Source organism: Bremia lactucae, linkage group LG6 (genome assembly GCF_004359215.1).
Source record: "Bremia lactucae strain SF5 linkage group LG6, whole genome shotgun sequence".
Lineage (NCBI taxonomy): Eukaryota > Oomycota > Peronosporomycetes > Peronosporales > Peronosporaceae > Bremia > Bremia lactucae.
The window spans coordinates 7,641,809-7,654,060 of NC_090615.1; the positions used below are offsets into that span (position 1 = coordinate 7,641,809).

A 12,252-nucleotide genomic window follows, 5' to 3' on the forward strand; every position below is an offset into this window, starting at 1 on the left:
GACAGGGCGTTCGCTAGCACATTCTGCTTTCCTGGCTTGTAAGCCACTAAGCCACCGTAAAAATGTATTCCGCAAAGAATGACAACCATCGCGCCCTACGTTGTGACAAATGGGGCGACTGAGTCGCCGTCTCAACGACGCATGGTATGTACAGACGACAAAGGTCTTGCTGTCCAGCAGGTGAGCCCGAAACTTAACAAGAGCGTACTTCATTGCGAGAAGTTCCTTGTTGTGCACTGCATAATTCTTCTCAGCGGTCTTAAAATACCGCGATTGAAACGAAATTTCTTGTTTATTACCATTGGCATCCAGCTGCAACAGAGCACAGCCAACGCTAAAGCCTGATGCATCACACACCACACTAAAATGGACGATTTCGTCCGGCAACTCTAATATTGGTGCCGACTGTAGGCCCAACTTAATCGCTTCAAAAGCTTGTTGAGCTTCCTCAGTCCACGACCAGACCACGTCGTTCTTCAGCAAGTTGGTCAATGGCCTGGCCATCTTTGCGTAATTCTTACTGTACTTGTGCTAATTGTTTGCGAGACCCACCCACTTGTGTAAATCCTTCTGGGATGGCGGCCTTGGCCATTATGCAATTGCACGAATCTTGTCTGTATCCGCACGGATCCCACCCTTTCTAATGAAACATCTTAATAGGAGAATCTCTTCCGCCCCAAAAAAGGCACTTGTTGATGTTCGCAAAAAGGAATTTGCGCATACACGTCAACACCCTCGAAGGTGCTCGATATGCACCTGAACATCCGTTTTACCCCCTTCAGTCTTGCTGTGAACGAATATAATGTCGAAATACGTCTGCGCGAAGTACTGCATCGGCCGAAAAAAAAGAGTTGCGTAACCAGCCTATTAAACGTAGCTAGAGCGTCGGAAAGCCCATGGGGCATGACACCATTCCCACAACACCCAACTGGGAGTACTCACTGCTGTCAGAGGAACATCTAATTTCCTCATCAGCATGAATAAAGCGCCATTTCCCATTGGGTTTACTCACACAAAATGTCGGCGACGAGTGTGGCGACTTAAGCTCTCGGACTAGGCCTGCTGCGTGCTTTATTGCAAATAATGCGTCAATAGCGTTCACTTGCTCCTTGGGTAATGACCATTGGCGCGTCATGCAGTACTTTATATCCGACTCCAGATCAAACTCGTGGCGTACACCCCGATCCGGAGGTAACACCGAGGGGGTATTCCAACCACTTCTCATCCGCAAACTCCTTCAACAGAGGCTAAAATGGATCTCTTGGATCTTTCACGATGGCCGAGCCATACCTCTTCTAACGATGAGCCTTGCTCTCCTCGTCAAACACCTCCAGGTTCATGATCGAAGAGGTATTTAGCTCCACAGACGTCGCTTCCCGACGCATGAGGACCACATCTTCTATCTAACACTCCTTGAGGTCCGCTAGGAATTCCCTTTGGGATATCTCCTCAAGAACGTCCACCGCAATCCCATCCATGTCATGTCGATCCGCGACTATGATTTCCAATCCAGGAGCGATGGCTAATCGCTCATCCACAAAGTGTTGAGCCTCGCTCACGCTTTAGCATCAAACTCGCGTATGACACCGCAGAGGAGTCAGTCATAGGACGTAGTTGATAATAACGGAACAACGCTATCGTCTAGGAGCAAAGACCTTTCTTGCCGTGACTCCGTACTGACACCTTTCGGTGTCGTGACCACTGCTAAACTGGCAGGGGTGACGAGGGCAAGTTTCTGCCGTAGACATGATACCCTCACAGGTCATCGTCATTTCGCCAAAAAATCGTCCCTCTTTCGTAATTACACCTAGCGTCACTAAGACTCGGTCTGTGCACAAACGAGATTGGCGACCGAGGATGGCGCAGTCCGTTTATATAAAACGGTATCTCGCCCGTACTGGCGTGGACACTGTTATTGATAGCGAACTCCACAAAGGGTAATTCTTCGCTCTACTTCTAAGATTTCGCTGCCGTGCACAACACATCCGCCACGCCCTGATTGGACCGTTTCGTTTGGCCATTGGTCTCGGAATGATCGGCTGACAGCTTGTGGAGCTTGCTACCGAGCAGCTGAAACACATGACACCAAAAAACTGACGTAAATTGTGGATCCCGGTCCGATACTATGGACTCGGACATCTTGTGCAGTCGATGCACGTGATCCAGGAGCAAGACGTTTGCCTCCTTTTGTGAGACCGTGATGCTACATGGTCATAAGTGCACTTTTTTGCTCAGTCTGTCTTCAGAGATGACGAGCCCCGTCCGAGACTTGTGGCAGCCGGCATGCCAAACATAAAATCCAGACTAACTGACTTCCCATAATCCGTTAGACTGAGCAGCGGCTTCAAAGGCGCACTGCTGGACGGTGCGGGATTTATGCGCTGACCCTGTTCGCAAGAGCGAATTAATTGGCCACCCACCGATATAGGTGTGGCCACCAAAATTTCTTTGACACTCGTAAGAACGTCTTTCCACGGCCCAATTGTCCACTCGGTGGTCTATCATGGAGCTCGTTAGGTAACTTCAGCATGCGATCTGGACATAGATTGTCAAGGGATCACAAGGTGACAGCTGATGCCATAACACGGCATCACTGTAGCTAAACCGAATAAACTTAGCTTCAGGTGCGACGGCAGGGAGACCTTTTTTACAGCAACGCGATCCAACAGCATGCAATAATGTTTCTCCTGACTGTAGTTCTCCTTTGTTTCGGAGACCAACGAAGCCGTCACGTGGTAGACCTTCATGGCTACCAACGTTGACGACTCAGTTTGTGCCTTAGCACGAGACACTTTCGTGGTGTCTTGCCTCGAAGTATGGTTCTGCGCGATAACGCATCAGCCAAGACATTCGACTTATTCGGCTTGTATTCAACTTTAAAATTAAATACAGAGAAGAATATAAGCTATCATTCCATTCTAGGCGAGAGGTGCGGTATTTATTGTGGTCCGCAGTAATGCCCGTCATCCGTATATAAACATATGATGCGGTGCCTAACAGATTTACTCGAAACTTTATAAGAGCAAACTTGATTGAAAGTAGCTCCTTGTCACGCACATAGGTAATTCAGTTCCGCGGCTTTTAAAAGCCTGGGCTGATAAGAGATGCACAGTCAACGCAGTCGTCATCCTTCTGCATGAGCGCGCTGCCGATTGCAAAATTGCTTGTATCACATAGGACGCCAAAGGCTAATCAGTGTCTGGCAATGCCAACACCGGTGCCTCAACAAGAGATTCCTTCATTGATGTAAATGCATCTACTTGTTGTTTGACCATTTTGCATCCTTTTAAGGAGGTCAGACAAGGGCTTAGTTCGATCAGCGTAAGTCTTGCTGTACTTAGCAAGTAATTAGCGAGCTATAGGAATTGGCGTAAATTATTCACGTGTCGTGGGATTTGCCATTTCTTTACCTTGTTTGGGTCTGCTCGTACACCATATATACCTACGATGCAGCCCAGCGCAGGTACCTCGGGGGCCCCAATGACACACTTTTGCAAGTTGATGTACAATTGGGCGTCCTTTAAAGTCTGCAACACAGCGTCCAAATGACGCTTGTGCGACTCTATTTCGCTTAGCCCGTCCTCGACCCTACTATGCACGAATGCATCGTCAAAGTAATGTGGCGCGTAGGCACGGGTCTGGCGCATCACGTTTGCCACCACTCGGTTGAATGTCGCCGGAGCGTTTTATAACCCTTGGGGCGCCACTCCCAAAGCATACCGCTTGCGGTGCTTACAGCCTTTTTGGCTACATCGGACTCTCTCATGAGTACCTGATAGTAGCCATTATTCAAATCCAACGCGGAAAAGATACTTGACTTTCCAGAGGAGCTTAACAAGACATCTTTCCGCGGAATTGGCGTTTGCGCTGGTATAGTGGCCGTCTTCAGCTTATTGTAAGCGTGAACCACGCGCCATCCATCTGTAAGGTTACGCACACAGAAGGTCAGACTGCGGTGAGGCCACTCTATCACGTACATGACCCGCCTTGGCTCGCTTGTAAAAGAATTCATTGATATAATCGACTTATTCCTTCGGCAACGGTCATTGCCTAATCACACGGCACTTGGTGCCAGGCTCCAAATTAATTTCGTACCTGATGCCCCTATCCCGGTAGGTGGCTCGGCACTTCTACTGAAAACACATCACGGTGTTTCCACAGGATTTCCGACAACGGGTTGTATATCAAGGCATTCCAGCCTTGAGCAGCGAATTGTTTATTTTTGTCTGTCTCTAAGACGCTCTCGTTCATTGTAGACGAAGAGCAAGCATCCGATGTTTTACATTCTTGGGCAATACCTTCAGAGAGGTGAACTGACCTTTTCTAATTATTATAATCAAAAGCCTAAACCTAACTAAATTAAAATAGAATCCGGCCACCAGATTTATACCTGGTGGTTGCCACATATGTTACCAAGTTCTGTTCTGGAACTGATGCGACCACCTCTTCGACCTTATCTACCTTAAGTTTGGACAGGAACAGATCCTCAAGTTTGGGCAAGATTAGATCCCACGACATCTTTCGGTGGCATATTATTCCTTGCAGATCTCAAGACGTGCTAGAGCACCTCAACTGAGAATGCCTCCGCCATTCCGTCTTCGACGCCTTGGAAACCTCGTTCGAAGACCTGTCGTCTTTAGCCGGGACTTATCCAAAGGTAATTCGTTTTGACGTGCCTTTGATCATCCGTTTTTGTCGGGTCCTCGTTTTCTAAATCACCACGATCTTTGATTAGGAAGTGGGTGCCGCTGCTCTCACGGTTGACGTACCGCTTCCAAACGCAGCAAGCGCTAGCCCCCCCTAGCGCCTGGTCTTGCGACGCTAGGCCCCCCTATCGCCTGGTCTTGCGACGCTTGACTTCCTGTCAGCTCGCTATCAACTACCACAGGCCCTCGGCTCTATGCAAGACTATTTAAATTAAACCTGCCAGTCGCAGCTAGACAGCGAATAGACGGTAGGCGATAAGTCGTAATACATGTTTTAATTAGTTAATTAACTTAATTCAGAAGATTGCAATTCGTAGGAATTTGATTTAATTAATATAGTTTATTTTTACCCTCTCTGAACAACTATTTTTCAAATCCAACAAACGACGCAGAGAAAATTCCGCCTCCACTGTGCTCAACAATACTCCGGATTGTTTCTTGCGCAACCACATGACGACGGCTCAATCCATAGTGAGCACACTCCCGGAACGGACTTGCGGTCCGACTTATCGGCAGCAAAATCAGGATCGCTCCTACATTCGATCCGAACATCCTCGGACGTCGGCTCAAAACCGTTTAGCTGTAAACTAGAATTCGTTCGACATCTTGAAGAACCTCACGATTCGCTTCGCTGTCTTCCAATCTTTCGTCTTTGGCTTGTACGTCTGTCTCGTGGTCTTGTGCACAGCAAAACAAATGTCGGGTCACGTGCTTCTTGCGATTTATAGCAGACTTCAAACCCGAGACTGAAACTACTCCACACTTGGCTTACCCTTCGCACCTTTGGCAGGAAGGTAGTCTAAATTGTCTTCATCTTCCGCGTTTCGATTGGGATCCGTACCCCGTTCGCTGACTCCAGTCCGAACTATATTTGGATTAGGAGCATGATTAAGGTATGGCGTTGTGTCGTTCAGACCAATTCCCAGCCTTAGAAACTCCCAAGTGTTTGATGGACAATGAACTCATCTCCACAAAAACTCATCCATAGCGTTCTTCTCGGTGCCAGTATCCACCAAGTTATCGACGTAGACACCCATCACTGTGCACGTACCGCCTTTGTACTTGTAATACAGGTACATGTATGTGATGCATTGCTGGAATCCCACCTTGGCGCAGCTTATAACCAAGTAATTTGCTCCATAGTCGTCCAGCCTGCTTCCGGCCGTGAAGTGACTTCTTCAACAAGAAGGCCATTTAACTTGGGATTTTCGCTCGGAAAGCCTTGAGCTACTGTTCTTTTTAAAAAAATTCGGCACCTTGAAATAGATGTCCAGGTATTCCTCCTTTTCTGCCGTGATATACGCATTCGGTACATCACCATATCGAGCCGGTACGTTCCATCGCCTGGGGAGCACCAAAATCAAATTCACCGTACCCAAATCCATGACAGCGGCAAACGTAAGCGTATGATCCACACTGAACACTTGTTCGTTTTCACAGACAACCAGACAAGATTTGTATCGTTCGATGTCCCCATTCGAATCTGTCTTGGTCTTGTAGACCCACCTGTTTTGCAGGACATGCGCACCTTCAGGTGATACCACAATTGTCCAAACGTCGTTAGACTTCAAGGTGTCCAATTCTTCAGTCATGGCATTCGCCCACTATTCACAGTGTTTACTTATGATGGCTTCACCATAGTGATTCGGAGTTTGCATGATCACTGCGTTTACAAACATAATGTTGTACAACAAAACCTTCATTCGAAGGCTCTCTAGGCTGTTGTGTATTGTACCATGTAATTATCTAGTCCATTCGGACTTTCGGCCAGTAGGCATCATCCGTTGACGAATCTCGCAAGTACGTATGTACTTGCGCGCGAATTTATACTTGCAATACCAGTAGAAGCCGTCACCTACGGTGAGGCACGTCCACGATGCCGACTTACTGGCGCCTCGTGACACTCAAACCTGTTGCGAGCTTTTTTTTTCGTCACCCGTTTCTTGACACTTGAGAAAACTTGAACGTCCGGTTGACCAGCTTTGGGCATCTCCTTCTGATGGTTGAATTTTTCCAGGTAAGACTTGAGCTGCCCATTTTGTTCATCCAACAGTGTTTCGATGTTTCGAACATTTTATGTCACCACAACCACCTTATCCTTGGGGATGTACACTTTGTACCCCTTCGTCTCGTCACTCTTGCCAATTATTAAGGCCGCCTTCCCGCGCTATCGAAGTGATTTTTTTCTTGCATTGACATGCACCGTGCATGCAATACCGAACACCACGATACGATGTCGTTCAGAATAGGCACCTTCTTCGTCAAAAATTCCATAGGAGGCACTCTTTAAGGGCTCGACTTGGTTCTGCTCCGGTTAAGAATGTAAGTCGCGTGCTACCCCCAGCAATATAGAGGTAGATTCGAAACGAATTCCATGCTTCGTACCATGTTCATGATTGTTTGATGCATACTTTTAGCCTTTCCATCACTGGCTTGATTTCTGGCTTCACTTACGTGACGTGAGACCCCTGTCGCTTTGCAAAACACGTCCAGTGTCTTGTTTTCGGCACCTCCGTCCGTGCGAAGCACGTGGATTCTGTTATTGAACTCTCGTTCAAAGCTCACGCGGACTACAATATCTTTGGATTTTGCCAACAACACGCGACAGTGTTTGATCGGTGGTCAATCAAGTTGACCAGGTAGCGGTGCCCAAACGATCCCTTGGGGCTATCGGACCTTTGAGGTCGGAGCATATCACCCCGCCTTCGTTGAGAGCTGGAGACCTTGTTACCGGGTCCCATCACTGCAATAAATAACATCGTTTTCGCAGTCGACATCTATAACAGTCGTACCTCCAAAACCAGAGGTCAACACACGCCTCCCTCCTCGATATCCAAGTACGCATATTCAAGTCTCGAGCTTACTTTACGAATTGATATTACGCTCGAGGTTCATGGCGTACTAAATATCGAGAAGTCAGATGGGTTTACGACTCCAAGTGCGCAGCAACCTCAATGTTGACATTTCCTTGTTCGGTAATTCGCAGCACACCTCCATCAGTGGCTGCCGTCAAACACTTATTTTTGACGATCCGTTGGGTCTTTCAGCAGATTGAGGTCATTGACCAGGTACCTGCTGGACCACTGTGGAAGATCCAATGGTTGTCTTGTAGTCTTCACCATTGCCAATTGCGAATGTCAAGCTTGCCCTTGAAAAAAATCAATAGGGGGTGCGTTGATTTGATGCGTCCAGTTTTTCCGCGTGTAACACGAACGTTGATCACCTTTGCTGAACATTGTCTTTACCTTGACCTTGGCCTTATCCTTCGACTTCTTTCTTGGCTCGAAAGTGTTGACCACGTCGCACCCAAGATGCTTTGAATGGTTGTCAACTTCCGTCGTCAGTGCGAATTGTGCCAGCTCCTTAGCTTGGCGTAAGCAAAGTACAATACGATGGCGAAAGGCGTTTAAAGCATCTTTTTATACTCTCAAGCTCCGCCGTGACAGTTTGTCGCAACTACTGTCGGGGCAAAATCTGGTCGCTTGATGCGACATATAAAACAGACAAGTAAGAGCCGCGCTGACTGAAGGCGTGCATGACATATATCTTACGCGTCTTTGCTTCCAGGTACAATCTCCCATTGCTACATATTGTTGGTGTTACCACTACACACCAGACTTTAACGTTGGCATACTGTTTTCTGCGCGGAGAAACAGAGGTTGGCTACCACTGAGCGATTAAAAAACTTTGTAATGCGCTCCAACAGTGCAATACCGCCACCAGTACTCCTGTCTTTGTTAGAGACATCTCATGGGGGCGCTTGCACAGATTTTTCCTGCTAGCAAAGTGCTTCTGTGTAGATGGCACATTAAAAAAAACATCTTTGCAAAGCAAAAGGCCTCATTCACAAACGAGGCCTTCGAAATGTTTACTCGTGTGTGGAGATCGATAATAAGTGCTCCGACAGAGCAGGACTACTACAGACAAGCCAGCTTTCTGGAGCAGTTGATCACGGTGCACGTCTGGCATTATCTGTCAACGACGTGGCTGTGAAAGGTCAGTACGATTATTGACTCTTTGATATTTTATTGCCTACTTATACATGTCTTACTTTCAGATTTGTTGCTGCCTGGTTGCGGAATGTGAGGCATTATGGTCACGTAAATACGGCATGGGTGGAGAGTGCGCACGCGGCACTAAAGACTTGGATTGCTATGTCAACAGATAGATTTCGGCAACAATATCTTTAAGGCGTGTCTTATTTTTGCTTTGACGCAGAAGATCTCTTGACAGTGGACACAGCAATTAAACTCGCTTGTGCCGATGAAGTGACAAAATTTAAATAGCAACAGGCCAGGGAGTGTGGGCACGTGAACCTTTGCATGGGCCCCATGTGTCTAGCTGTGACAGGCAAGATTTCGGTTGACGCTTTGCGTCACGCAGGGTCGCAGTTTAACAACGCGATGGCGATACCATTTGCCAGAGTCTTTTCGCTTCAACAATAGGTATCACGTGTGTGCACGAGTTCCAAGGACGCACTCAATCACTACTAGTCAGCGACTTTGATCGGCAATGGTGGTTGGAGGCACCGGTACCGGCACCCGCTGTAATTCCAGTTGCTCCGGGCCCTGCACCAGTTGAAGTCGAGCTTCGTAGGCTGCAGGTGGTATACCATGCTGAGCGACAATAACTTGATGGTATCCGAGTATTACGTAACCTTCCAGTGATCGGGGAGATTTTGCGCATACGTGGACGAGGTTGGCCAAGCTGATCAACCCAGCGCTTGCCATCTGCCTTTGAACATGTAAAAACTGCTTCAGCAGAGGCGGGACCAGGACGCAAGTGCAGTGTGTGCAAGAAGACAGGACATAACGCCCAAGCCTGTCGACAGCGCGCAGATATACCCTCCTCCACACAGTAGTATACTCCATCATATAGTCTATATATTTTTGCAGTTATGGCAACATTGCCCGTTTAGATTTATGCTGTCGTTTTCTGCTGTTGACATAGTGCGGTGGTGGCGGTAGTGATGCCGCTAAAAGAGTTTGTGGCGTAGTTTTAGTTAAAAAATTGAACTAATGTGTAGACGGGCACGCCGTAATGCGGTCACGCCCTACTTAGACATACACCCTAGCACAGCGAGGAAGCGGTATAACCAGCTTCTCTTGCGTGCATTGAGGTAGTTGTGGTGGGCGCGTTAGCGGCCTCACCCAACGCACTAAGTACTTAAGTTGTGTGTCGTCACGGGAGCGGTAATCCGGCTCGTCGTGCGCACTTACCAAGCAGGAAGTAAGTTTTAGACTGATTTATATTTAATCGCAACAAATATAACTACCTGTTTTTACCAATCAAAATGTCATCTCTATAGATAACACTTAATATGTATTGCGAGCGTATTTTTCTAGATAGCTCGCGTAACGGATGACGCTAGCCGTCATCCCTCCTAACGTGATGCACCTATGTGCATCACATACACAAGGGTTGGTCACAAATGTGCACCACACCCGAGTGCTTGGTCTAATTAATTTATTTAAGTAATTGACCATCCCTTTAAGAACACCAAGTGTGCTTAACGGGGACTGCGTAACATTAGGGCAACATTAGCCCGTTACACCATCCCCCCTTAAAGATTGGATTTACACTTTAAATTCGTCAAAGAGGAGCGAGGAACTGCGAGCAGCTTTTCGCGCCGCTAGTATCTCAATCACTCTAATGAACTGTGTTTTTATACACGGCGCCAAAGATGCCACCTAAAAGGGGCCACGTTGGTGGGTCGTCTGCGAGACGCCCACTCAACCTAAAACTAAGCGCACGCGCCGCGTTAATTCGCCGGCCGCGTCTAATGCCTTAGTTTACACGCCGACAGCTACTGCTGCTGTCGCGTCAACAGGGCTAAAGGATCTATCTACTTCAACAGTTGGGATATTGATCCGTCGCTCATTGTCGGCTACAATGAGTCGACACCGTTGCCGTCACCTCATAGTAGTGATGCTGACAACGAGCACATGAGGAACGATGATGGCGCATTATTGCCCATCCAAACTTCTCTCATGGATACGAAGCAAAATTCCTGCGCCGCATTCATCCGCATTCGGATGCATGGAGCTGCGGTCGCAACGAATTAAATTCGCCCGCTTGCGTGTGAAAGAAATCATGGGCGGTACTGTTGTCCCTGTTACTTCTTTCAACGCTTCTTCTGCTAGTCTATTTGAGACTAGCGAAGAGGCCTCAGCTGGTCCTTCTTTTCATAGGCAGCCACCAAGCCGGGCACATCAATACGTAGGGGATCGATTGGTTCCCAAGAGTCAAAAGTCTTCGGGTAACCTTTTCATTGGACGAGGATCTGATTCCTTTGCCTCACGGAGCAGAGGGCAAGCAACCTTCCAACAAGGAGGCGTTGATTCCCACCCGCATCCATCCGTGCAGGCGGCGTCCGATAGGAGTGGCGATCTCGCCCACCTACTCGCGGCTGTCTTACCATTGTCCGTTCAGTCACAAACGTTAAGCGCTGCTGAGCAACGCATTGCAGATCTCGAGAGTCAAGTCTCGCGACTGACCTTGGATCTTGTTGATGTCCGAGCGAAGGCTCGTCAGGGTTATGAACGCCTGAAGACTCGCTTGGACCTCTTTGAAAGGATAATGCTGAGGGATCCGCGTTACTCGCGTGATGTCCCTCGCTCTCCAAGTCCTGTTCGTGGTGGGAGGCATCGGCCCGATAGATTTTCGCCTTCACCGTCCCCCTCACCCGAACGACGCTCGACTCGCAGTCGGCGTTACCATCGGTCTCCATTGACGGATGGGGATATGTGACCTCATTTGGGTCTACATACCGTTTCAGACGACCCACGTAAAATACGGGGTGCGTTATCATATACGGGGGAAGGGTGAGCCTATAATTTAGGTCTCCAACCTCTTCAACCACCGTAAAGGGCCTAATGAAACGCGGCAACAACTTCGTAGTACCTCCAGGTAGTACAGAAATTGCATTTTTAGGTAGGGTAGCAGTACTAAATAGTACTTTTTCACCCACTCTAAAGCGTATATTATTTTTGCGACCATTTCGATCCGCATATTATTTTTGCTTGTCCTGTGCGCTTGCCATTGCGTCACGGACTTTACGTGTGATGGCTAATCGCTCATCCACAAAGCGTTGAGCCTCGCTCACGCTTTTAGCATCAAACTCGCCTATGATACCGCCAAGAGGTCGGTCATAAGGCGTAGTTTTATTGACCACTGCTAAACTGGCAGGGTCACTAGGGCAAGTTTCTGTCTTTGAGATGATACCCTCATGGGTCATCGTCATATTGACGAAACTATGTCCCTCTTTCGCACCGAGCATAGTGAGGGGCCCTCCCCCACTAAGACTCGGGCTGCGCACAAACGAGACTGGCGTCCGAGGATGGCGCAGTCCGTTAATATAAAACGGTGTCTCACCCGTACTGGCGTGGACACTGTTATTTATAGCGAACTCCACAAAGGGCAATTGCTTGCTCCACTCTTTGGGAGTTGCTATAGTGCGTAAGACATCCGCCACGACCCGATTGGCACGTTCTGTTTGGCCATCGGTCTGGGGATGATCTGCGGTCGACATGTGGAGCTTGCTACC

The 12,252-nt window shown here is 48.1% G+C and overlaps 1 protein-coding gene across 1 annotated transcript; it reads right to left on the reverse strand.

The window, feature by feature from the left end:
* Window positions 1-9,199: 9,199 nt before the first annotated feature.
* Window positions 9,200-9,436, reverse strand: CCR75_007959 (uncharacterized protein; the record flags this gene model as incomplete). The annotated part of the gene is made up of 1 exon (XM_067966015.1): window positions 9,200-9,436. One exon carries the CDS (start codon window positions 9,434-9,436, stop codon window positions 9,200-9,202), a length of 237 nt encoding a protein of 78 aa, XP_067818586.1.
* Between the last annotated feature and the right edge of the window lie 2,816 nt (window positions 9,437-12,252).